The following is a 27,444-nucleotide window of genomic DNA, read 5'->3' as shown; positions in this document are numbered from 1 at the left end:
CCATTTACTAGAGAAAAATTAATCTGTATACATAGTAAGGGTGATGTGGCTCAGTGGTACAGTGTTTTTCTCCCAGCTTGAAGGTTGTGGGTTCAATAGTTGCACCTTGAATAGGACAAAATGAAAATGAAAAGAAAAACCTAGCCACCGCAAATCAGACATTGCTTTTGAATTGTGGTCCAATAGAATTATTTCAACAGTCCTAGATGAAAATGATGGTACACATTCTTTTAAAGAGACATGTTCAACCAAGGTGGGTCCTAAACGACCATCTCCAAGAAGCTTGATGTTCCTAACTAAAGGTGCGCATTTTCAGAAATGTAAGATTCACCGAACTATCATCAACCTCCATGAACGTCGCTGCTGGGTATTTTTTTATTTTTTTTTATTGGAGACTAATATTATGAATGGTGAGCTGTGTTAGTGTTCTGATTGAATAGCTGTTTGTGTAAATCAATAAGCATATTTACACATTGATTGACAAGACTGAATGATTCATTGCACATTGATTGATATGAAAAGTTTAAAAAGTGCATGAGTGTGTATAAACTAATAAAAATATGTACACATTGCTGTTGTTCTCTCCTCATCTCAGGCCAGCTCAGTTGCAGTTCCAATTATTCCACATACCCAGAGCGCCCTCTTGCGGTTTAGTGTGAAAATAACATGTGAAATGATATAATGTGTTAATAATTGCGCACATAAGTCGCTCTTGAGTATAAGTCGCACCTCCGGCCAAACTATGAAAAATACTGCGACTTATAGTCCGGAAAATACTGTACTTGCCAAACTGACTTGTGCGTTTTTGTTTTTTTAAGTCAAAGCAGACATTTGCAAAGGTCTTGTTTTGATCAAACACAAAAGACATTAAAGGATTTGGACAATTCAAAGGTAAAACATTTTATTACAATATTAATTTGATGAAAGCTCTATCTGCTTCCCACTGCTGTTACTCCACATATTCTCTCTCCTGGACCTTTTCCAATGGAGTCTATTTATCCTTATCTTTCCCTTTTTTTCCCCACCAATATTTTTCTGTTATTTTATTTTTCCCCCTCTGCTTCTTTCTTAGCTGCTCCTGTGCATCAACTTGTCATCCCTCTTCTCGGCACGTCACTTCTATTTTATTTCCCTCTTTTGTCTACATTGCTTGATCCATGAATCATCTCCTTTTTTCCTTCTTCCCTCTCTTCCTCGCTGTGCCATATTCCGCTCTCAGATTCCTTTCATCTGCTACTCACTTCTCCTCTCTTCTCATTCCTTGCTCATTTCCTGGGTGTTAAAATACTCTCCTCAAACATCTCTCACTCTCCTCACTGCACACCTCTTCTTTCATTTCACTCCGTCTCCTGCTTATTCCAGCAGTGGAGCATCGGAAAACGGCAGCACTTTTACTCAGCACTTCAACCATTTGCATCATTGATATTTTTATGCCTTACCTCCTCTTCTTCCTCCTACAGTTTTTGTTTTTTTGTTACTTATTTCCTTTTTGTCTGTTTTGTTCATTACCAAAGATTTTGTGGATGCTTTCTTCTCTCCACATGACTGTTCGGACTGCTGCCGTACTCCAACTTGGCATCGTATTTTGTACGCGTGGTATATTGGAAACAAGTACAATCTTTGTAACATCAACGTCTGGCTTTTATAATGTAAGGTATTATTTTGCAAATCCATCAATGACTAAATGACTATGAGACTTTAAAATGTGTAATTGTTTTTTTTTTTTTTTTTGACAACTGTTCTGCTACGATGATGGACCTTCTCTGTGTTCAAAGACTTTTTGGGAGGATTGTTTTGCCTTCTTCTCCTACATTTTTCTAACTGGCATAAGGCAAGTCTGATTTAAATGCAGTCAGGTAAAAAATAGAGACTGTAATTTACGAAGAATGGACTCAGATGTGCTCTCACCTGTAATGGCCACTGTCTCCGCAACCTCTTCTTTGGGGAATGTTAGTCAGACGTCCTCTCCCTTGTCAAGGTCTGCTTCTCTGCCTCCGCACTCTAAGGCAGCATCAGCGCTCATCCTGCTGGTTGTCACTGTTATCATCCTCGTGACAGTTGTGGGGAATGTACTGGTTGTGGTGGCCGTGTTTACCAGCCGTGCCTTGCGGGCTCCTCAAAATCTTTTTCTAGTGTCTCTGGCTTCAGCGGACATACTGGTGGCGACGTTGGTCATCCCCTTCTCCTTGGCCAAAGAGGTGAGGATAAAAAAAATGGGATCCATCTCATCTGTAAATCAGTGAGTGAATTTTCAAACTTTGCTTCGCCATTGTTTACTTAAATGAGATGTATTGGTCAGATAAGTATTAGATGCAGAAAAAAAATCAACAAACTTTTCTTTTATCGTCACAAAAAGTTTGTTAGGGGCGGTTCCTCGGGACCGGAAGGAGAGTTGTGCCCCCACCTATACCCTAAATTCCCTGCAACAAAACGACAAAAAACAATTCGTTTTTTGTCAGGGGGAGTACCCCTGACGCCAAAATCCAGCACCGCATGAAGGTGGTGGGGCAAAGCCTTCGAGACCCCCATAGCCTGATTGGGGAAAAAACCTCGGAGCTGCAAGGCTGGTGTGGGTGCTGCGTCGCGTTGCGGTGGTGCGGAAGAGTCGTTCACCGTATTGCGAAACCCTTGGTTAAGCCTGAGAAGTCCGATCCGGGCGGCCGCTTGGACCGTGGTCTCGCTCAAGGAAGACTCCGACGTGCCTTGCTTGTCTGCAGAGCTCCGCAGGTTGGGCATCGTGGTGGCGGCCCTCGCGGAGGTGATGTGGCCACGTTCGGGCGAAACCAGAGTGGGTGGTTACATCCAGGGGGTGCCGTTGGTGGTGGCTGACTGAGTGGTCTAGCAGGTGAAAAAAGTCACGCCGGTCTTGGAGTGTGTTATGCGCCTGCACCTTGCTCACTAATTGGGCGTGGTGTCGTTCGTCGCAGTATACGCTGCCACTGGGGTGAGTGAGCTCTCCACAAAGGAAGCCTTCTACGCCGAACTCAACTCGGCGGTGAGCGTGGTCCCGAGTGGGGACACCCTGATTGTCCTTAGGAACTTCAATGCTGTCACAGGCACCTCCAGGATTAGCTACGAGACGTGCATCAGTCCTCACGGCTCTGGAACATTCCCCAACGGGGAACGCGACACCAACTCCTCCCTGATGCTGGACTTTGTCATGAGTCATGGTCTGAGGGTTGGTGGTTTCAGAGGCCGGATCTGTGGCGTTGGACTTTGTTAGAGTTGTGCACACTCCAAATTATTTTGCAAGAACCAAACAGGAGACAAGTAAGTCCTTTTAAGCACCTGCAGGTGGAGAGTCCATTCGTCGCTGGGTGTACAGCGATGATCGAATGCAGTCTGACTCAGGCCTCTTGCAGGAGCATTTTATTGAGAGAAACAGAGTGGGGGTTGAGAGTGGGGGTCAGAGTAAACAAATGGGGCCGAAGCCCCTGGCCTGCTGATCAAAGCACAGCAGGGGGTCTTTCACAATGTTGTGTGAACAAAACACCTTTGATTGCTTCCTCTGCAGCTAGTCAATCAGTTCAAAAGATCTTAGCACTTTGTTCTACTACTTTTGTTAAGACAGGACAAGCGAGTTTAATTATTACAGGTTACATTCCAACATAAGCATAGGATCAAACTAATCTATCAACCCTAACAGACTTGGTATTCTAATACCGGCCACACCAGGAAGGAGATCGACCATGTTCTTGTAGGTGGTCGTGGTCCCTGCTGCTGGTCTGTGGGGTGTTCCGGAGTGCCCATTCTTCAGTACTGATCACCGGCTCCTCATCGCTACGCTACAGCTCCGTCTTAAGGCCCCAAGAAGGGCAGCGCCTGGCCAAATAAGGCTAGACATTGGTCGGCTATGGGAGCCTGATGTGGCTGTGGCGTACGTCGAGAGTCTGGCTGAGCGGCTTGGAGGGCTGGGCTCCTTGGGAGGTCCACAGGCGCTGTGGGAGGGATTCAGAGACTCAATCCTGGGGGCTGCCAAGGAGACCATCTTTGTGGAGACACTGGATGTCCTCGAAACATGAGGAAGCGGAGCCATTGGGGCTACGTGTCTCCTAGATCAAGACAAAGATCCAGGCATTCGGCGAGATTCTGGATGGTGCTATTGAGTCGGACGACGTGGCCGGCAAGAGGGTTGAGATCGTGGAAGAGTTCACTTACCTCGGCAGCGTGGTTCACCACTCCACCTCGTGCAAGGCAGAAGTCGATCGTCGACTTGGCCTTGCAGAGGGAGCTATGGGCTTGCTGAAGAAAACCATGTGGCGCTCCCGATAATCTGAGCAGATTAACTAAGGTCCACATCTTTCGCTCGCTGGTCATGCCTGTTCTGCTTTACTCAAGTGAAGCATGGACACTGACCGCAGACCAAAGACAATGACTGAACACCTTCATGCGCACCTTACTTCGCCGCATCTTTGGGATCCATCAGCAGGACCGTGTATCGAACCAGACGGTCCTGGAGAGGGCGAAGATGAGGTGTGTCAACTGTCAGATATGGGAGCGCCAGCTGCGCTTCTACGGTCACGTGGTTTGCTTCCCGCTGATGGACCCGGCAAATACAATAATCTGTGAGCCGGACCTGAAAGGCTGGAAGCACCCAGTAGGGAGGCCACGTGCACGATGGTTGGCGCAGCTTGGGAGTCATCTGAAGAGTGTTGACGCATCGGGCTTGACAGGCGTTCGGACCTATGCCAGACGGTCACTGAGCAAGTGGAGCAGGATGGTGAGCGCAGCGAAGTGCCGCCGCAGCACCGCCGCAGCGCATGCCCCCATACCTGACCTGACCTGACAAAACCCCCCAAATGGCTTGTTTTCCAGATTATTTCTCTAGGTCAAATAAACAACCCATAAAGTTGGGTGAAATAGCTAACCAAACATTAGGTCCAAATGCATCTGAGCTGGCTTATTTATGCCTTGTGCATTGGGTTCAAGATTTGACCCAGCAGATTGTATCAAGATTTTGGTCCAGCAACAGGTAAAAACTATGATAGCGATACGTTAACACTACCAAGAAATGGGTTACCTGGTTATCAATATAGTTGAAGAAAAAATTATTTTATTATCAATGTTCTAATGAGAAGAAGCAAGCATCGTGACCCACCCATGGCCACCTTCCCTGACTGATTTGAACTCCAATCCCAGTGTCCAAAACCAGCAAACTCTAACATGGCAACCAACTTCAGTTCTTCAGCCCACACAAATACAGTTTTCAACATAATTTTATTAACTCACCTTGAATAAAAAGCTGCCTAAAATCCTGTATCTTTTTTAGTATGGAAGAAGGTAGAAAGGCACTAAAAAGCGTGAAAAATGGAAAGTCAGTCGGTCCCAATAACATGCGTGTAGAGATATGGAAAGATCCAGGCAAGGTGGCAGTAAAGTTTTTCCTTCAGGTTGTTTAGTAGAATTTTAGAGGAATGGAGCAAAAGTTAACCCGTGACAGTTTTTAAGCGTATGAATGATGTTCAGAGTTGTGCAGTCTATAGAGGAATCAAGTTGATGAGACACACAATGGTGTTATGCGAAAGAATAGTGAAGCCAGAACAGGACACTGGTGAATAGCAAGGGTAAACAGAGCACCAACAGCATGCTTTCACACCGAGGAAGAATAACACATGCATTATTTGCCTTGAGGGTGTTGATAGACAAAGTACAGAAAAGGTCAGTACAGAAAAGTATGTTAAAATATTACAAATCGACAATCAGAGTAGCAGAGCAGCAGTGAGATGTTTAAGGTGGAGATGGGGATCATCAATAATGATGGATAGGCTGCCAGAAGAAGTTAGACTGGAAATCTCAATGGATCACGTTGTTCGTAGATGACATTGTGATCTGCAGTGAAAGCAGAAAGCCTGTGGAAGAACATTTAGAAAGGTGGAGGCATGCGCTGGAAAGGAGAAGAATGATTAGCAGTGATTAGGAGGACCTGGAGATAACTTTAGAAAAGAGCTCATTTGGGAGACAATTTGGGAGATATTTTAGAGACAAAGTTAGAGAGAGAAGACTGATATGGATTGGACACACAATTTGGGAGATATTTTAGAGACAAAGTTTGAGAGAGAAGACTGATATGGATTGGACACACCCAGAGGAGAGATTGTGAATTCTTGGTTGAATGGTAATGAGGATGGACCTGCCTGGAGTGGTGTAGTGAGGGATGGCATGATCACAGTTGGTGTTAGAGAGATGAATGCAGAAGATTGACTTTGATGGAAAAGGATGACACGCTGAGGAAACTCCTCAGGGGACAAGCCAAAAAGAAGAGGAAAGACGAACTGTGGGGAAATAGTTCCGTGAATCTTGGAGGCTCAAAGAAGTTCGGCCTGTGCTCTAGCCTAGCAAGGATGTTCTGATGGATTTTGATCACGTAAAGCCAACCGCAGCCTGTCACCATTGATATCACAAAACTGCAACAAAATACCAGATGAGACATAAAGTCAATGCCATTCATCAACCTGGTAAGGCTTTCAAAACCATTTTCTAAAATTTTCCCATGACCATGATCCCCAAATCAATTAAATGTGGCCTTCAAAATTGCCTGCCTTCAAAATTGAACCCAAGAACCAAGGCGCTCTGACACTCTGATCACAAGATTACAGTTTGAGTGTCCCGGCCATAGACATCTATGCTCCAGGTCGTTGGAGACTGCAAATCCTTTTTTCAATTATCTACTAACCGCTTCACACAGCATCTGCAACAAAAAGGATTACAAGCTCGTCCATGCTGAATGCAAATGTGAAGGGATTTTAAGTCGATCTTTTATGTGTTTAACTGATTTGTTGAAGTGTTCTTTACATTTAGTAATTATTTGACAACTTTAAAAAAACATGTTTGATTATTATTTTCACTTCATCAGACACCAGTCAGTTTCGTGCATTCATTTATGCACTTGCACACCAGCTTGTTCTTTTGCATCATAATTTATCTGATTAGTGCATTTAGTCCCACAGTTATCAGGTCAAAGGGGTTGATGCACTATTTACGCCAGATTTCACAGTTCCTCTGGCTGACGTTAGCTGTGAAAGCAGTAGTTTGCAACATGAATTATACCATGAAGAGAACCGGCGAGGCTCAGATCCAGCTTTAGTCTATCCAAGTGGATTCTTAACAAATTCATCCGTCACTCCAAACCAACAGCAATATTTATTATTCTATAAGTAGTCAAACATGACAACCATTATTTAAGGCTAAATTCCAGGATTACGCTGTTCAAAGTAAATGAGTACCGGAATTTTCGGACTATAAGTCGCGTTTTTTTTTCATCGTTTGGGTGGGGGTGGGGGGGGGGGGGGGCGACTTATACTCAGGAGCGACTTATATGTGAATTTTTTCTCAAATTTTCAAAATTCAAAAATCCATGATGTAGTGAAACCGCGATAAACGAACCGCGATGTATCAGAATCAGAATCAGAAAACCTTTATTGTCATTCTACATAGTACAATGAAATTGGAGACCTCCATCCAGTGCATGAGAGGTAGATACAAGTAACATAGTCAAGTAAACGAATAATAGAAAAGTAGATGAATAATCGGAAACAGTAGTGCGGACAAAGTGCGGTAGTAATGCTGGAGGAAAGTGACATCAGTGTCGGCTGGAGTTGAGGGCGGCTATGGCTTTGGGAAAGAAACTGTTTTTGAGCCTGTTTGTCCTGGTTTTCATTTGCCTGTAGCGTCTTCCAGAGGGCAACAGGTCAAACCTTGGAATCTCATTTCCACATGTCCAATGCAAATGAACAGGGATTGCAATCAAATGGCTTTTGTTTTTGTCAATAGTGGCAGTGAGACAAGAACAATGTGATCTCGTCTGTGTCTGTGCTAAATAAATCGAGGACATGTTCCGAGGGGCTTTGTTCACTTATACGCCACTTGAAACATTTGTTTATGTGTTGGTTATTTGGTTGATTAGCTGTTGTTGTTCGCTACTGATAATAAAAAGGTTATTTTTGCAAAGTAACATCAGCAGAGAAGTTCCTGTTCCTCTCAGGCATCCGTGTCAGGCTCGTCAGCGGAAGGCGAAAGAACCTTTGCACTGTGGACAACCAACTAAGTACATGCATGGTGCGCCACATCCTGAGGGTTCCTGTCAGGCTCGTCGGTGGGACATGGTGGATGACACTAGCAGTAAGTTGGATCGCTTCAAAATCGCATCTGCCAACTCAAATGAAGTGCTAGCGGCAAAACGGAGTGCTAGCGGCTAGCTGGTTTTCATTTCCAAACTTTTCGCCATCCCGCCCAAAAAAAATGAGGGCTAACTCAAATCATCCATTGACTTAATACGGCAAGACCTTACCACACTCTTAGAGCAGCAAGCCACCCTGCTCCAGCTAACGTCTGAAATAACGGAGCTTAAGAAATTATCCAAGGAGAAAGATGAAAAAATCCTGTCGCTTGTACGGAGAGTAGATGCACTGGAGCAGTACTCACGACAAGAAGACCTCATAATCACTGGTCTTAAAACAACACACCGCTCCTATGCCAGGGCGGTGGGTCCTCCGGATCCCTCGACAGATGACTCTCCATCGGATGAACTGTCAACGCTGGAAAATCAGGTAGTACAGTTTTTCGAGAGTAAGCATATGGAGAAAGGAAACATTGCCGCTTGTCACACACTCCCAAGAAACCGAAAACGACCAAAAGATGCTCCGAAAATTATCATTCGGTTCATCAATAGGAAACAAAGTGGATCTTTTGAAGCAAGGGAGGAAACTAAAAGGAACGGGTGTTTACCTAAATGAACACCTCACTACGAAGAATGCTGAGATAGCCTGGAACGCACGCAAACTAAAGAAGGAAAACAAGATTCTCGCAACGTGGGTCAGAAACTGCAAAGTATGGATTAAAACAAACGGAGCAACACCAGAAGATGTCAAAACCCTCGTTGTGAGTGAACTGGAAGAACTGAAGATCTATGGCCTGGTGCAACCTAACATCTACAATGGCTGAACTGATGACCATAAACTGGTACCTATTGGACCCTCCTGACGAGAATGGTGGATTACAGCGGAGCACAACATGGCAAACAGAAAGTGGCGGGGAGGACATCCAACTCAGGTAGACCGTCCCCTTACACCCTTCATGGCATCCAGTGACACTCTCAAAAATGCAGGAATTTCTGTCCCACCGAATCTAGACTCTTTATTATTTAATTCATTTGACCTAGAGAATGTTACTGCTGGTATTTATGAGTCCTTCTTGAACCCAGATACTAATTACACTGCCCTAAAATCTGTTGAATTGTCATGCGAATATTTTTCTGAGGATATGTTTAACAAACTGTGCAACTGTGGTCCAAAAATCAAAGGTTATACTGGTGATCACATGAAATTCCGCAAATTTACCGAGAAAAACATGGTATCTTTTATATCTATCATCAGCTCTGTGTCATGGGATGAGGTTATCCTGTTGCAAGATGTCAACAAAGCCTATCACTCCTTTTTAACAATACTCACAAATGCATTAGAGTCCTCATTTCCTTTAATCTCTAAAAATAACTCCAAAGGGAAACCATGGATAACGGATGAACTAAAAAAATCTTCACGTAAAAAAAATAAACTTTATAGAAAATCTATTGCAAATCCCACTCCTATAAATATAGAAAAATACAAGAAATATGAAAATAAATTTGCAGTATTACTAAGGACAACCAAACAAACTTACTATGCTGATAAATTTACTCAAGCCTCTGGTGACATCAAAACAACATGGAATCTTATCAACCATTTATTACATCGCAAAAAATCTAAAACATCTACCCCAAATGAGATGCTGGGGAAAAATGGAGCCCATTCAAACCCAGTAGACATTTCTAATGGTTTCAATGATTTCTTCGTAAATGTTGGCGCTACCTTGGCATCTAGCTTCTCAACTTCTGATAACAGCCCCTGTTGCCTAATTAAAGGACAGTTTCCTTCACTCTCCATTCTTGACCCTCCTAGTGTTGAGGAAGTTTACAGCATTGTCATGAGCTTGAAAAACTCGGCCCCTGGCCATGATGAGATCAGAAGCTTACTTATTAAGAGAATCATCCATCCATCCATCCATCCATCCATCCATCCATCCATCCATCCATCTTCTTCCGCTTATCCGGGGTCGGGTCGCGGGGGCAACAGCTTCAGGAGGGACTCCCAGACTTCCCTCTCCCCAGCCACTTCATCCAGCTCATCCCGGGGGATCCCAAGGCGTTCCCAGGCCAGCTGAGAGACATAGTCTCTCCAGCGCGTCCTGGGTCGTCCCCGGGGTCTCCTGCCGGTGGGACATGCCCGGAACACCTCCCCAGGGAGGCGTCCAGGAGGCATCCTGATAAGATGCCCGAGCCACCTCATCTGGCTCCTCTCAACGTGGAGGAGTAGCGACTCTACTCCGAGTCTCTCCCGGATGACCGAGCTTCTCACCCTATCTCTAAGGGAGAGCCCGGACATCCTGCGGAGAAAACTCATTTCGGCCGCTTGTATCCGAGATCTCGTTCTTTCGGTCACGACCCATAGCTCGTGACCATAGGTGAGGGTAGGAGCGTAAATCGACCGGTAAATTGAGAGCTTTGCCTTTTGGCTCAGCTCTCTCTTCACCACAACGGACCGGTACAGGGTCCGCATTACTGCCGACGCTGCACCGATCCGCCTGTCGATCTCACGCTCCATCCTCCCCTCACTCGTGAACAAGACTCCAAGATACTTGAACTCCTCCACTTGGGGCAGGATCTCATCCCCGATCCGGAGAGGGCATTCCACCCTTTTCCGATCGAGGACCATGGACTCGGATTTGGAGGTGCTGACCCTCATCCCGACCGCTTCACACTCGGCTGCGAACCGTTCCAGCGAGAGCTGGAGATCACGGCCTGAAGAAGCCAACAGCACCACGTCATCTGCAAAAAGCAGAGACGCGATGCTGAGGTCCCCAAACCGGACCCCCTCAACGCCTCGGCTGCGCCTAGAAATTCTGTCCATAAAAATTATGAACAGAATCGGTGACAAAGGGCAGCCTTGGCGGAGTCCAACCCTCACTGGGAACGAATCCGACTTACTGCCGGAAATGCGGACCAGACTCTGGCATCGGTGATACAGGGACCGAACCGCCCTTAAAAGTTGGCTCGGCACCCCGTACTCCCGAAGCACCCTCCACAGAACCTCCCGAGGGACACGGTCGAACGCCTTCTCCAAGTCCACAAAACACATGTGGACTGGTTGGGCAAACTCCCATGCACCCTCGAGGATCCTGCCGAGGGTGTAGAGCTGGTCCACTGTTCCACGGCCAGGACGAAAGCCACACTGCTCCTCCTGAATCCGAGGTTCGACCTCCCGACGGACCCTCCTCTCCAGCACCCCTGAATAGACCTTACCAGGGAGGCTGAGGAGTGTGATTCCCCTGTAATTGGAACACACCCTCCGGTCCCCCTTCTTAAAGAGGGGAACCACCACCCCAGTCTGCCAATCCAGAGGCACTGTCCCCGATGTCCACGCAACGTTGTAGAGACGTGTCAGCCATGACAGCCCCACAACATCCAGAGCCCTTAAGAACTCTGGGCGGATCTCATCCACCCCCGGGGCCTTGCCACCGAGGAGTTTTTTAACTACCTCAGTGACTTCGACCCCAGAGATTGGAGAATCCGCCTCAGAGTCTCTAGGCCCTGCTTCCTCAATGGAAGGCGTGTAGGTGGAATTGAGGAGGTCTTCGAAGTATTCTCCCCACCGACTCACGACGCCCCGAGTCGAGGTCAGCAGTACGCCATCCCCACTGTAAACAGTGTTGACGTTGCACTGCTTCCCCCTCCTGAGACGCCGGATGGTGGACCAGAATTTCCTCGAAGCCGTCCGAAAGTCATTCTCCATGGCCTCACCGAACTCCTCCCACGCCCGGGTTTTTGCCTCAGCAACCGCCGAAGCCGCGTTCCGCTTGGCCATCCGGTACCTGTCAGCTGCCTCCGGAGTCCCGCAGGCCAAAACGGCCCGATAGGACTCCTTCTTCAGCTTGACGGCATCCCTTACCGCCGGTGTCCACCAGCGGGTTCGGGGGTTGCCGCCACGACAGGCACCAACGACCTTACGGCCACAGCTCCGGTCGGCCGCCTCAACAATGGAGGCGCGGAACATGGTCCACTCAGACTCAATGTCCCCCGCCTCCCCCGGGACGTGGGAAAAGCTCTGCCGGAGGTGGGAGTTGAAGCTCTTCCTGACAGGAGATTCTGCCAGACGTTCCCAGCAGACCCTCACAGAGCGTTTGGGTCTGCCAGGTCGGACCGGCAAATGAATATGGTAATTTTCGGCCTATATCCATTCTTCCATGCTTCTCCAAGATTCTAGAAAAATTGGTTTATTCAAGATTGGCAAAGCACCTAGAAACAAATAATATTCTTTACAAGCAACAATATGGTTTCCGCAAAAAGTTTTCCACTGAGCATGCACTGCTTCAGCTTGTCAATCATATCTCAACAGCTCTTGACAATAAGAAATTCGCTCTTGGTGTCTTTCTAGATCTAACTAAAGCATTTGATACTGTCGACCATAAGATCCTTATCGCGAAGCTAGAGAGATATGGAGTGAAGGATTCTGCCCTGAAATGGTTCACAAACTATCTTACCAACAGAGAACAATATGTATATTTAAATGGTTGTTCTTCCAACAGATCTAAAATACTATTTGGGGTCCCGCAGGGCTCAATATTGGGTCCTCTATTATTTTTGGTGTACATAAATGATTTTTCCATGTCTTGTTCAAATTTTCTCCCTTTGTTATTTGCGGATGATACCAACCTCATTGCCACCCACGATGATTTTAATTCCCTCATCGCAAGTGTGAATGCTGAGTTGTACGCTATTACAAAATGGTTCAAAATAAATAAGTTGACACTAAATATGAAAAAATGTAACTTCATGATCTTCTGCAATACAAACAAATCTTACCCCAAAGATCAGACCAAAATTTACATAAACAATAACGAAATCCATCAAGTTACTAGCACCAAATTCCTAGGAGTTACAGTAGACGAACACTTAAATTGGTCCGAACACATTGATTTGGTTTGCAAAAGATCTATGAAAATGCTACGTAGTTTACGAAAAGTTTGTCCCTTGGTCCATCCTTCTGCTCATCTCACTCTGTATTATAGTTTCCTGTTTCCTTTACTCAATTACTGCAACATAATCTGGGCAGCCACATATCCAACATACCTCAACAAATTACTCATTTTACAAAAGAAGTTCCTAAGAATAATCTCTTTTTCAAATAGATATGAACCATCGGCACCACTGTTTAGAAATTATTCATTACTGCCAATTGATAAAGTAAACATTCATCAAACCTGTCTACTCATCCATAAATACATACATAGGAAACACTGTCTTCCAGCCACTTTTCATAATTTCTTCACATTTGCATCAGACTTTCACTCTTATCCAACAAGTCAGAGGGACAATCTTCACCCACCTTTCTGTCGAACATCACGCCATCAATATAATATCCACTTTAGAGGGCCCTCACTCTGGAATAAGCTACCAATCCATATCCGATCCACATCTGCACAGGCTGCTTTTACAAAGCACCTGAAACACCACCTTCTCCACTCATGATCCTACCAGTCCATAATTACTCCACCGTACTCAGCTGATCCATACAATGATCATCAACTTAATCCACAATTTTGACTCAGATTCTTCTTTGTTTTGTTTTGTTATTTTCTGTTTACAGTTCTTCTCTTTCCTTTTAGCTATTCCTATCTGGTATCTCTTTAATTGCTCCAACATCGATAAGTGTCTATTTTGTTTCGCTTGTTTCTTATTTTTGTATCATGTATCTGTTTATGTATGTATACATGCATGCTCGTATATATGCATGTATAGATATGAAAAATTAATACTTAGCTTGTTATGCTTTTCATTATTTACTTATGTATATATATATATATATATATATATATATATATATATATATATATATATATATATATATATATATATATATCTATATATATATATATATATATATATATATATATATATGTGTGTGTGTGTATGTGTATATATATGTATATATATATATATATGTTTTTTTTTCTCTTTTCTTAAACACTTGAATGACATTTGACTGCACAGCACTTTGTTTGTTTCTGCACTTTGTTTGTATATATAGCAGGAGTGTAGCTTCTTACAAGCCCTAGGCTTCGTCTCCCTCCTTGCACTGTTATTTGTGCTAAACAATAAACTAAACTAACTAAACTAAACAGGGCACAGCCAGGGTGGGAGCTGTCCGCTGAGATGGCCTTAGCCCTGCTGAGGCAGCGGGTAGTGTAAATGTCCGTAAGGGAGGGGAGAGGGCGGCCAATGATCCTCTGAGCTGCCTTCACCACTCTCTGCAGCTTCTCCCTGCCGAACCATACTACGATGCAGTAGGTCAGTAGACTCTCGATGGAAGAGCGGTAGAAGGTCAGCAACAGGTCGGTGTTGAGGTTGTACCTCCTGAGGACTCTCAGGAAGTGTAATCGCTGCTGAGCCTTCTTGACGATGGTGGTGATGTTCTCTGACCAGGAGATCCGGTCAGAGATGTGGACGCCCAGGTACTTGGTGCTGTGGACCCTCTCCACCTGCTCGCCGTTGATGAAGAGGGGAGTTGGCTCAGGGCTGTGCCTTCTGAAGTCCATGATGATCTCGTTGGTCTTCTTGGTGTTCAGAGCGAGATTGTTCTCTGAGCACCAGTCGACCAGCTTCAGGACCTCCTCTCTGTAGGCTACCTCATCGCCCTTGGAGATGAGACCGACCACAGTGGTATCGTCGGCGAACTTGACAATCCGGTTGTGGTTGTGAGCCGGTCTGCAATCGTGAATGTAGAGGCAGAAGAGGAGGGGGCTCAACACACAGCCCTGTGGGGAGCCGATGCTCAGCGTACGGGTGGAGGAGAGGCGGGAGCCAACTCTCACAGCCTGGAGTCGGTTGGTCAGAAAGTCATTAATCCAGGCACATGGGAGAGAGGGGAGTCCGAGAGTGTCCAGCTTTGTGGTGAGTCTGTCCGGGAGGATGGTGTTGAATGCCGAACTGTAATCCACAAAGAGCATCCGGACATAGCTCTGCTGCTGCTCCAGGTGGTTCACCACACAATGGAGGGCAACGGCGATGGCGTCCTCTGTGGATCTGTTGGTCCGGTATGCAAATTGGTGGGGGTCAAGGTGTGGGGGAAGACAATCCTTGATGTGCTGAAGAACCAGCCTCTCAAAGCACTTCATGATCACCGGAGTGAGGGCCACTGGTCGGTAATCATTCAGGCTAGAGATGGCCAACTTCTTCGGCACTGGGATGATGGTTGAGGTTTTCAGGCAGGGCGGGACGGTTGCTAGGGCCATGGAGCGGTTGAAGATCGTGGTGAAGGTGGGGGCGAGCTCCTCAGCGCATGCCCTCAGCACCTTGCCGAGGACCCCATCTGGGCCTGCGGCCTTTCTGGGATTCACTGCACGGAGCACCTTTCTGACCTTGTGCTCCTGAACAGTGAGTGGAGTGATGAGCTGGGTGGGGGAGTGGGCAGGGCAGAGACAGGGGAGTGCTGCTGGGATGTTCCAAACCGAGCAAAGAAGCTGTTTAGCTCCTCTGCCAGCTGTGCGCCTTGGTCTTCGACTTGAGCGGCACTGCCCCTGAAGTTGGTGATCTCCTGGATGCCCTGCCACACCTTACGGCCGTTGTTGCTGGACAGGTGGGACTCGATGCGTTAACATAGCAAGGGATTACTGTCATTTGACCTGCAAGTGACATCAGCAGCGCGGCGGTTGTTTACATAAGGATATCACGGGATGACGAAGATGACGAAGGACCCCACGTTTGAAGGATTTAATGATTTGGAGTGACACAAGGTTTGAAAAATGTATTTATGTTATAATTATTTGATATATTTTATTTTGTGTAGCAACTTGTACATGTTTTCATCGTTACAGTTCAGTAGTCAAGTCAAGTCAAGTTTATTTGTATAGCCCTAAATCACAAACAGTCTCAAAGGGCTTCACATAGCCAAAATTGACAATTATTCTCAAAGCATCCCCTGATCTTAAGCTCCCAAAAGGGCAAGGAAAAACTCAAAAAAACCCTGCCAGGGGAAAATGAGAAACCTTGAGAAGGGACCACAGATGGAAGGATCCCCCTTTCAGGATCACCAGGTTGTAATGGATGCAGAGAGGGCACAAGTAATACATAATATGAAAATCAATGAAAAAATGGATGTCGGAGGTGCCCTCGATTGTCCTGGCAGTGTCTTCAAGGGGGTTGAGCTGCAGTTTCTTCTTGAATTGGTCCCCGAGAATCCAGCTAGCCGCTATGAGCTTTTGAGCCACCTAACCTAGCAGAGAGAACAAAACAAACTCCGGCCAAATCGGCCACTACAAGTTAGTTAAAGGCCATCTCATAGAAATGTGTCTTTAAACGTGTCTTAAATGTTTCTACTGAGGTAGTAGTTCTAATATCCATTGGTAGGGCATTCCAAAGCTCTGGAGCCCGAATAGAGAATGCTCTAGACCCTGCAGACATTTTCTTGGCCCTCGGTATAACTAAAAGACTAGCGTTTTGCGAACGAAGGTTACGAGACGGAACATAAGGAACGTCAAGTAGTTGTTGGCTCGTTGAACTCTTGTTTTGTTAAATAAAGAGCCGTTTACCAAACCCACGTGTTTCCTGGTACTTTGTTAACGCTACAATATAGTTGTATACTAGATCAGTGCGGCGTTGTTGACATAAAGGACGAGGAATTTGATCGATGGATTTAATGATTAGGAGTGACACAGATGGTTTGATAATATTGTTGTTATATGATAGTTATTTGAAATACACTTTATATATCGTTATATGGGTCTGTGGAATAATTAGAAATGCAACTTACGAGTCCGACGTCAGCGGCGCATATGTGGCGCATACGCGGCATTGTTTACATAAAGGACGATCGATGGATTTAATGAATTGGAGTGACACAGATGGTTTGATAAACGTGTTATTTATGTAATACTTATTTGAATAACTCTGAATGTTACTCAGGTACCGTATCGTTTAGCCTGTTGTTGCTGGTTCATGTCTGTTCTTGGTGTTGGATTTTGACAAATAAATTTGCCCCAAAACTGTGACTTATACTCCGGTGCGACTTATATATGTTTTTTTTCACTGTATTGTGCATTTTATGGCTGGTGCGACTTATACTCCGGTGCGACTTATAGTCCGAAAATGACGGTACACAATTAAGCTTTTTTATTTCAATCTAAAAATTTTGCCTTACAACACTTTTGCTGTGTACTAATTTTTGTGACATTAAATGGATTTGTTAAAAGAAACTCTGTGTACAATGTCAATTTTTAATCAATGGCCCTGTTGAGTGTGAGTATTTTGTACTTTTGCTATGAAAATTGAACATTTCTAACCACGCTTAAGGTCAAGATTTAAAGTGGGTTTCATGTCAATATTGATTGAGTTGCCAAATATCAGAGCATAAATCGGTTTAATTAAAGGCACACATTTTTTGCCAGTCTGCAATTTGCATTATGTTTGTGCTACCATTCAATTCAAGTCAAGTCAAGTCAAGTCAAGTCAAGTCAAGTCAAGTTTATTTGTATAGCCCTAAATCACAAACAGTCTCAAAGGGCTACACATAGCCAAAAATTGACAATTATTCTCAAAGCATCCCGTGATCTTAAGCTCCCAAAAGGGCAAGGAAAAACTCAAAAAACCCCTGCCAGGGGAAAATGAGAAACCTTGAGAAGGGACCGCAGATGGAAGGATCCCCCTTTCAGGATCACCAGGTTGTAATGGATGCAGAGAGGGTACAAGTAATACATAATATGAAAATCAATGAAAAAATGGATGTCAGATTGTCCTGGCAGTGTCTTCAAGGAGGTTGAGCTGCAGTTTCTTCATCTTGAATTGGTCCCCGAGAATCAGCTTTTGCGCCACCTAACCCCCTCCCCAGCCAGAGAGGCTTCATCTTATGTACAATATACATATGTTAGTGCTATGGCGCAACATGATTAATTTGAATACATTTTGGTTGTGAAGGCCAAACAAATTTCTGATTTGGTTTTCGGGTCTGAAGAACCCAAACCTTAAGTCATCTGCTGTATAATTGACATAGGACCGCTTGTTGTTGTGTCAGGTCCATATTTTGTAGGAGGACTATTGTTATGCAACAACCCTGTGCTGTGCACATTTTCTGTTCTTGCCTGACACATTTTATCTTTTTTTTCTCGTGAAAGTTAAAGCCTGCCTTGAGCTATTATTCACAGCATTTTCAGTCCACCTTGCTTCAACACCTATACACCATCCTGCGATGATTCAGCTGATCTTTGTCTTAGCTCCCACAATTTAGGCTGAAATGGTCCACAGTCATTTTAGATATCTCAGAGCTTCGCAGAGAGTGAAAGCAAATTTCTTTTGCACACACACGTCAAGTGTGTCTGTATATCAGCTCCACATATAAATCCCAATTCAGAAACATTTTTAGCTTGACTAGCTTAGCTTGCTCATAGACACATTTTTATTTTTACTATTTTGGGTAATTATAAAGTTAAATGATATGCAATAGCTGTGATCAATACCAAATTTTGTATATGAATTGAACAACGTTATTCACACCTCTTGGGTTTTTCCTTAAACATACTAAACTATATAGACTCTAATTAAAGCTGATCTCATGTTTCGATGGTCTCGGTAGATAATAGGACAAAGCTTGAGAACTTTTATTTTCATTTCATTCAATGAAACCAAAAATCTTGTCTCACTTTGAGACAAATTATTCGAGAATATTAACAATGTCACCTCATTGATAACTGCAATTATCAATGCAAACATTCTGGCATGTCATTGATTTCCACTCAACTTCCTTGTAACTAAACTGTCACATCCTAAATGGTTTCTCTTCTTTTCAGGTGATGGGCTACTGGTATTTTGGTTCCACATGGTGCTCCTTCTATCTAGCTCTGGACGTTTTGTTTTGCACTTCATCCATCGTCCATCTTTGCGCCATCAGCCTCGACCGCTACTGGTCAGTCACCAAAGCCGTCAGCTACAACCGCAAACGGACACCCAAACGGATCAAATTAATGATCAGTGTGGTGTGGCTGATATCTATCGTCATCTCTTCACCGCCTCTCCTCATGGCACACACACAGAAGAGTTGGGACTTGGATGAGCACAAAGACCCCCAGAGGCAGGAGTGTTTACTCAACAACCAGACGTGGTACATCCTTTCCTCTTGCCTTGTGTCCTTCTTTGCGCCAGGAGTCATCATGATACTGGTCTACTGTAAGATATACCGTGTGGCCAAACAGCGAGCCTCCACTGTATTTGTGGCTAAATATGTGATCGAGCGGCAACCATCTCAATCTGAGACGTGTTTTGGTGGTGTCCATGGAGTTGGAGCCAAGTGCAGAGCATCCCAGTACAAGCCAGACAACCAAGCGCCTGAGAATAGACACAGCTCTTCAAACATAGAGAGTAACAGCAGCAGCCACAAGCGAGAAGAGTTGGACATTATTCACTTAGAGGAGAAGACCCAGGGGGACAACATCAAAACATCTTCCTTGTTTTCTGCTTCGCTCCACATCTCCAGGAGAGCTGGTGGGAAGAGGAAAGCAGACGAGGGAAAAGACACTGAGGGACCAGCAAACAGGTTGAAGCCTCCTCCTCCATCGTGTGCTTCCATATCGTGGGTATCATCTGATCACTGCTCCCAACACTTCCTCCTCCCTTCTCCCATGACGCTCCGAAGGAGGCAGATGTCTTTGTCCAAAAACAAAGTAGCACAAATGAGGGAGAAGCGATTCACGTTTGTTCTGGCAGTAGTGATGGGAGTATTTGTCCTCTGCTGGTTCCCATTCTTCTTTACTTACAGTCTTCAAGCTCTCTGCAGAGAGAGATGCACGATCCCCGATGAACTCTTTAACCTCTTTTTCTGGATCGGCTACTGTAACAGTTGCCTGAACCCAATCATTTACACTGTTTTTAACCGAGACTTTAGGAAGGCCTTCAAGAAGATTATATTTCGAACTCATAAACAAACATAAACTGTGAATGTATGTGTTCAAACACAAATGTGTGCACACTTTTAATCATTTTCAACTGTTCTGTAATATGAGCATTGAAGGGCTTGTCTTTTGAGGATCCATTTATTATCTACCTACAGAATAAATCATTTAATAACCATTTTTGTCAAAGCAACAAGCCAGGGCAAGATGATTGTAAGACTTTTTTTTCTAATTCGGCTCTCTTAACAGTTCCCATATATAACTACTGTACCTGTTTGAATATTCATTGGAGAAAAGGACGGTAGGGTAGTCATCCTGGAGATGTCTGTGCATTGTAATCGGAATATTGACAGCCAAAAGTATATTTTAGTTCTAAAGTTTTAGACCTTGACAAACTAAGAGCAGTGCCATATAAAAGTACTACCTGCCTGCTTATCAAATTCTTATTTTTTGCAGTATTTTTCCACACTTTATGTTTACAGTCACCAAACAAATGTATAAATAAATTGGATTCATATCTGGATTTTGACTAAAGTCCACTCCAAAACCTATATTTTCTAAGCTTTCAGAAGTTGACTTGCTGGTGTATTTTGGATCGTTGTGCTGTTGCAGAATCCAACTTGTCACCTTCAGGATTTTCTGGCAAAAAGCCAGATTCATGGTTCAGTCTATAGCAGCTAGTCGTCCAGGTCCTGTATTAGTGCAGCAGCCCCAGACTATCACACTCACAAACTATGATGATGTATGATGTTCTATTTCTGGAGTGCTGTGTTACATTTACCCCAGATGTAATGAGATACACGCAAAGTGCAACTTTAGTCTTTTCATTTCATAGAATTTTGTCTTCTTGGCGATGATGATGATGATGAGTTTTTTTTAAAAATTATTATTATTTGAGGGTTTTTCTGCCTTGGCTGGCATCCTTTGTTCCTTCATGATCTCCTGGATGAGTCATCACTGTGGTCTTGCGGTCATTTTTTGTAGGCTGGCTGTTCACTACCATTCCATGTTTTTCTATTTGTGGATAATGACTCTCTCCATGGTTGGGTGGACTCCTAAAGCTTTAAGAATATCTTTGTAACGCTCTACAGACTGATAGATGTCAATTACTCTATTCCTCATCTGTTTATGAATTTCTTATATTGTGACTTTTAGAGACTTTTTGACCAACTTCATTTTGTGTCCAAAAAATTATGAATTAACTAATTGATCACTGTTTTTACACAGCAGAAAAAAAAACTGCGATGAATTAGTTCATTAGTTAATTCATCACTTTTTGTTACACGGGGCCATGTAGCTTAACTACCCTCAAAAAATAAAACTATCATTTAAACAAATGCACTTTGTTTACTTGGGTTAACTATTATTAAATGTGCTCTTAGGAGGTGGGGGGGTTAATTTGAGAAGCAAGCAAATGCTTTTGATCGTAGTATAGTTGAAAAATTGAGCACATTCGCGTTGCATGTGTGCGTTCTCAGGTTCAGTCCCAGGAGTTTTTTGGATTCTTTTTCTTGATTGCTAGCTTTTATGTTTGCGATTCCATTTTGACTTTGCCTACTTTTTTGTTTGTGATTTGCATTTCTATGGCGGCTTGGTGGCGCACTGGGTAGCACGTCCGCCTCACAGTTAGGAGGGTGCGGGTTCGATTCCACCTCCGGCCCTCCCTGTGCGGAGTTTGCATGTTCTCCCCGAGCCCGCGTGGGTTTTCTCCGGGCACTCTGGTTTCCTCCCACATCCCAAAAACATGCTTGGTAGGCCGATTGATCACTCCAAATTGTCCCTAGGTGTGAGTGCGAGTGCGAATGGTTGTTTGTCTCTGTGTGCCCTGCGATTGGCTGGCAACCGGTTCAGGGTGTCCCCCGCCTACTGCCCGATGACGGCTGGGATAGGCTCCAGCACGCCCGCGACCCCCGTGGGGACTAAGCGGTTCGGAAAATGGATGGATTTGCATTTCTTGTTTGCTTGTTTCTTTTTCAGTTGTGTTTTATCTTTTGTAATGTGTTTTTCAGTTTCGCGTGTACCTTTTTTTGCTTGTCTTTTGTCTATTTGAACACAGCAAGACTGTTGACACCTCACTGCTTTGAGCTAAATGCATTAAACATTTAGTGCAGCCATCAGATGCGTTGAGCTACTCGAAAAGAGCAGACAGAGAAAGAAGGAGAACAAATCAGCTTCTCAATAGATTTCGTAATCATCCTCCAAATCAGGTATGGGCAAACTACGGCCCGCGGGCCACATCCGGCCCACGGGACCGTTTAATCCGGCCCGCCAACCCTAAATAAATTGTATTATTAAACATTTTTTGGGGGTCATTTTGCATGCAATGACTGCGTTTCCCCAGTAGATGGGGAACCACTCGCCTGCGCATTTACTACCGGAAGCCGTGTCAGAAAGCTCGGTGCACACTCACAAGTGCGTGTACGTACTCAGTAGTACGGAAATGGCGCACTCGCGCTCTGTTTGTATCAGTGCCGAATTTAGAGCGTGGGCTGTGACGACAGCATTCTTGTAATTTGCGCGCCGAGCTTTCGGATACAGTTTTACGCTAAAGCCACCCACAAACCTTCCCCTGGAATCCTTCCATTAAAATGAGTCGCCCAAGGAAAAGCAATGTGGACACTGAGTGCCGAGTGTTTAAAAAGAGTGGCCAATTTGGCTCGACGTACGCGACGTGACGTTCAGCCACATGAACATCAACATCAACCCGTCACAGATCTAGGTAAACGGACCAACACCTTGGATCTCTCCTAAGAATTGCCACACCAAATTTTACTCCAGACTATGACACACTAGCAAAAAAAGGGAGACCAACAACACTGTTCCCACTGAAAATGAAGGGGAGGCTTTCAAGTTTGTTGTAAAAAAAAATGCATTTTGAATATGATCTGTACAAATAGCAGGGATTGAAACTAGCGACCATTCTCATTTTCAAACAATGCAGGATGCTCAAGGACATTGATGCACCACCTGTTTGTGACTAATCTTAACCTGTAAAGTTCTTAAGGCTTACTTTAAGGAAGTGTTTCCCGTTTCCTCACCTCTGTTACCAGGTGTTTGTGAGTTAAAACTCTGCTCTGATTTTCAGATACCCCTCACCGTGTTGCCGTTTTGATTACTTTATTTGGATGTATGCTTTCACCGATTCTTCAAGATGATATATTTGGCCAGGCCACGAAATGTGTGCATCATTTTAGTTGCATTGCAGCAACACATTCAGTAATAGCGTTTACAAGTAATAAAGTATTTCATTGTTTTCACCCAGTATACAGTTGCTGCTATCACCCTACAATCTGAAATACATTCATTTCAATTCATTGAAACAAAAGCATGACTATGATCCAGAATGTTCAAACACAAACAATCTGCTGTAGGTGCCAGACAAAGGATGTACAAAATATTTAAAGTAACAGAGTTTTCATCGAATGGATCATCTGTCATCGCACCATGCGATTGTTTGTGATTGGGGTTGGGTTAAAATGGTGAATCAAAGTCAGCTTTATTGTCAATTTCTTCACATGCCAAATCAAGACTATTACATTGCTACTAATTTAAAAACGAACTTTAAAAATTGTTTGTTGTACTATAGGCTTGTCCTTGTTCACATTTCATATGCCTGATTTATTTTTTATATTGCCCAAATTTTGAATTCATAGAATGAAATGTTGTGGGGCTGTTTGTGTGACTTTTTATAAAATGAATCCAATTTATTAAAAACAAATCCAATTCAATGAATATTTTAATCGCTTGACAGCACACAAATGTACGCTATCAGTGAGAAGATGAGTCACCCGGTTACACGAATGAAAATTCGTTTGTGATGGCTACACCCCTGGCTAAGGATCATTCCTAAATTATTCATCCATTGCTGTTGTAAGCGATGCAGCAAACATTACTGTAACTGCCTCCACATTGTTATGATGTAACAACAACTAGTTGGTGGAATATCAAATTTGTGATAGCTCATAAAATGTGTTAATGTTTGAAAATGTCAAGGCTGAGCTAATATGCCACAGAAATACAATAAAGTCTATAAATGTAAATCACAACTATCATCAGAGACCAAGACGAATCTTTTATAGCCAGCTGAGAGCAGAAAAGTAGAAGGATTGTCATTGTGTGAAAATGTAAGCCATTGCAACAACACTTTTGAATACAAACCAGACTAGACAGTATAAATATGCTTTGTAACAATAATTTTATAAACATGACATGCACCCAGGAAACTGGTTGTGTTGTTTTGTGGATGTTAAGAAACGTCACGCTGTAACGTTTGAGCACTCAGCTTTATTTCAGCTTTTTATTACAAAAAAAAACCAGCAGTCTCGCCTTCTCCAAATCACGTGACCCTCTTTTCCGGACATTGCAATAGGCCACACTGGTGTCAATACATTCTTGTCATATCATAATTAAAGCTTCCATGGCTGTGCCTGAATGACCAATCACAGACCGACTCACTCTTTGTATTGCTAAACATAAAAATACTAATCCAGAAGTTTAATGGAAGCCACAGGCTATAATGGGCTGTGGCTTCCATTAAAATTCTGGATTAGTATTTTTATGTTTAGCAATACAAAGAGTGAGTCGGTCTGTGATTTTCAAAACGTCCAGAGGTTTTAAATTCTTCCTGTAGTTCTTGTGTCTTATCATAACATTGTCTCATCCAAACATAGCTGTATGCTAAATAACAGACGCCAGTCACAAGCATGAGGTGGAGGCATGCTGAGAAAGAAAATGTCACCCAGATGCACTTTCGTAACAGTCCACTTACAGTGATCAAGCTCATTTTGAATTCATTGTTTGAAGTAGGTAGGTGTGTAATTTTCAAAAGGGTCTTATTTTCTGTCCAACCTTCCATGGGCGGTGTAGCTCAGTTTTTGTCTCCCAACTTGTGGGTTGTGCGGTCGATCCTCATCCCTGGTGACTATGTTGAAGTGTCTTTGAGCAAAACACTTGACCATGAATTGCTCCCAGTGGTACATGGCAGCATCCCCCTCTGGTAGAATACCTTAATTATGTTGTACAATGACAATAAAGTCATTCTATTCTGTTTAGTCTTGAAAGCCTCAGTTTGTTTGACATTCAATTCCATAGATACTGTGATCTTGTGTGCTGGCTAACTGATAGAAATATGAGGACTCTTTTTTTTCAAATAAAATGTAAATATTAACATTGGCGGCATAGAATTAAGACTGTTTGTTCATTTATTAAAATTCTGAAATTTTGTCTGGATGCAGAGTGAGAGGTTTCACCTCTTTCATTAAACTTTTCACTCAACCCAGCCTCATTTGAAACAGTGGAAGCTTTCATTAATTTGCCATTGATTACACTGGAGTGCAAGTGCATACAATGTTCTGTTTTAATTTAAAAAAAGAAAAAGAAAAAAACACTCTCCTCAGTCTACTGCATTTAAAGAGTTGGAAAACCGGCGACAGGACCACGCCCCCCTGTCAATGGAATCGCCGTCACCTGCCACGGGCTCATGGACAACGCTATATCAGCGCCGCCAGCGCAGACCTGAGTGTTAGTCTGTCCCTTGATGCTGCTTCGCTCATCAGTCCCGAAGATACTGACTCGCTTGACTATTTGGAACCCCCGCAGAATCGTTTGTCCTCTCCAGCCCGATCGCCGCTCCAGCGCCAGCTGTTCCCATCATCCCCTTCTCCAATAAAGTCCGTCGCTACGCACTTGGCTGTACTGTCCGTTCCCTTACAGTACAGACTGACCAACGCTATGCAGCCAGCGAACGACGAGACTGCATTGAGCCGACTGGAGCGAGCCGAGACCACCGTCAGCAGCCTGTCTGCCGACATCCGGTACCTGATCAAGGTTGGTCAGCAGCAACAGCTACAGCAGCAGGAGATGGCCCAAGCCCTCCAGAGACTGTCGGTAGCTGCGTCCCCGGCTGTCACGGTACCCCCGCACCACCCGTCTGCCGAGGCCAGGACGCTCGTGGACATCCCGGAGCCCCGCCTTGGCAACATCGAGAAGTTTAACGGCGATCCCAAGCACATGAGGGCATTCGTGACGAACTGCCGCATAATGTTCAGCCTCCAGCCAATCACGTTTTCGTCGGAATCAGCCAAGGTCGGGTTCGTCCTAACCCACCTCACGGGCGAGGCGCGGCTGTGGGGCCTGGCCGAATATGAAAGGATGGCCCCGGCTTGCGATTCCTTCGACGCCTTCGCGGAGGAATTGCTCTGCCTGTTCGACCTGGGATCCGCCGCCGAGGACGCCGCCGAGGAACTGGCGACGGTGTGTCAAGGTAGCCGATCGGTCGCGGAGTACGCCCTTAAGTTCCAGACGTTGGTCGGCAGCAGCGGATGGAACACGCCGGCGCTCGTTAGTACCTTCCTAAACGGACTCGCTGAGTACATGAAAGATGGACTGGTTTCGTACGATCGCCCGCGAACCCTGAAGGGCGCGATGGACTTGGCGGCCCGAGTAGACCGGCGGATCCAGACGCGGCGGCGCGATCGGGAGAGGAGGTCCCCGCAAAACCCGTGTGGTCACATTCCTCCGTCTGCTGGGGACCCGCCAACCACACCACCCGCCGAGCCCATGGGAGGGGCTCGGGTTCCCTCGGAGGAGCACCGTCGACGCCCCTCACTGGGCTTGTGTTTTTACTGTGGGGAGGGGGGTCATCGGGTAGCGGGGTGCCCGTTAAAGAGGCCGGAGCTCACGCGGCGTCGGGGGATCCGCGTGAGCTCGACCAGCACCGGCTCTCCCAGCCCCAGCACGCTCACGCTACAGGCACGCGTCCAGCTCGCGGCGGGCGACCAGAACGTGGCGGCCTTGGTGGATTCCGGCGCGGAGGGGAACATCATGGACATTAGCCTGGCACGCCAGTGGGGTGTCGGCTTCCTCCCTCTGAGCCCGTCCATTCCCGCACGTGCCATTGATGGCCGTCTGATCGGCGAGGTGGCTTTCGTGACGGAACCAATTAAGTTACTGCTCTCGGGCAATCACCACGAGACCATCCAGTTTTTTCTTCTTTCCCTCCCAGGACAGCAGCTCATACTGGGGCACCCTTGGTTGCGGCAGCACAACCCGGTGCTGGACTGGGAGGTGGGGGTTGTTCGGCAGTGGAGCGAACGCTGCCATCAGATGTGCCTGAAGGCGGCCACCAGCCCACTCAGCAGAGCCCCGCCGAGGTACAGTCCCGACATCCCCAATGTCCCAGCGTTTTATCACGAACTCAAGGAGGTTTTAGTAAAGCCAGGGCCACTTCTCTTCCTCCACACCGGTCCTACGACTGCGCTATCGAGCTGTTACCCGGCACCTTCCCTCCCAAGGGACGCGTCTACTCGCTGTCCGCTCCTGAGCGCCGGGCTATGGAGGAATACATCCGGGAGTCCCTGGCAGCCGGTATCATACGGCCGTCCTCTTCACCTGCGGGAGCGGGGTTTTTCTTCGTGAAGAAGAAGGAAGGCACGCTACGCCCGTGTATCGACTACCGGGGAATAAACGAGATCACTGTGA

The 27,444-nt window shown here is 45.1% G+C and overlaps 2 protein-coding genes across 2 annotated transcripts in view; one reads left to right on the top strand and one right to left on the bottom strand.

Moving 5' to 3' along the window:
- LOC125967100 (uncharacterized) overlaps window positions 1-27,444 on the bottom strand; it is a 187,328-nt gene that overhangs the window by 17,858 nt on the left and 142,026 nt on the right. The gene's annotated exons all lie outside the window — the stretch shown is intronic.
- Window positions 918-21,352, top strand: LOC137840251 (alpha-2Db adrenergic receptor-like). The gene is made up of 2 exons (XM_068650511.1): window positions 918-2,198; window positions 18,868-21,352. The coding sequence occupies exons 1-2, from the start codon at window positions 1,887-1,889 to the stop codon at window positions 20,002-20,004; spliced, it is 1,449 nt and encodes a 482-aa protein (XP_068506612.1). The 5' UTR covers window positions 918-1,886; the 3' UTR covers window positions 20,005-21,352.

The sequence above is a fragment of the Syngnathus scovelli genome, chromosome 4 (assembly GCF_024217435.2).
Source record: "Syngnathus scovelli strain Florida chromosome 4, RoL_Ssco_1.2, whole genome shotgun sequence".
NCBI classification, from domain to species: Eukaryota; Metazoa; Chordata; class Actinopteri; order Syngnathiformes; family Syngnathidae; genus Syngnathus; species Syngnathus scovelli.
Note: the sequence above shows the minus strand (reverse complement) of the source record. Positions and strands in the feature narration are given on the sequence as shown.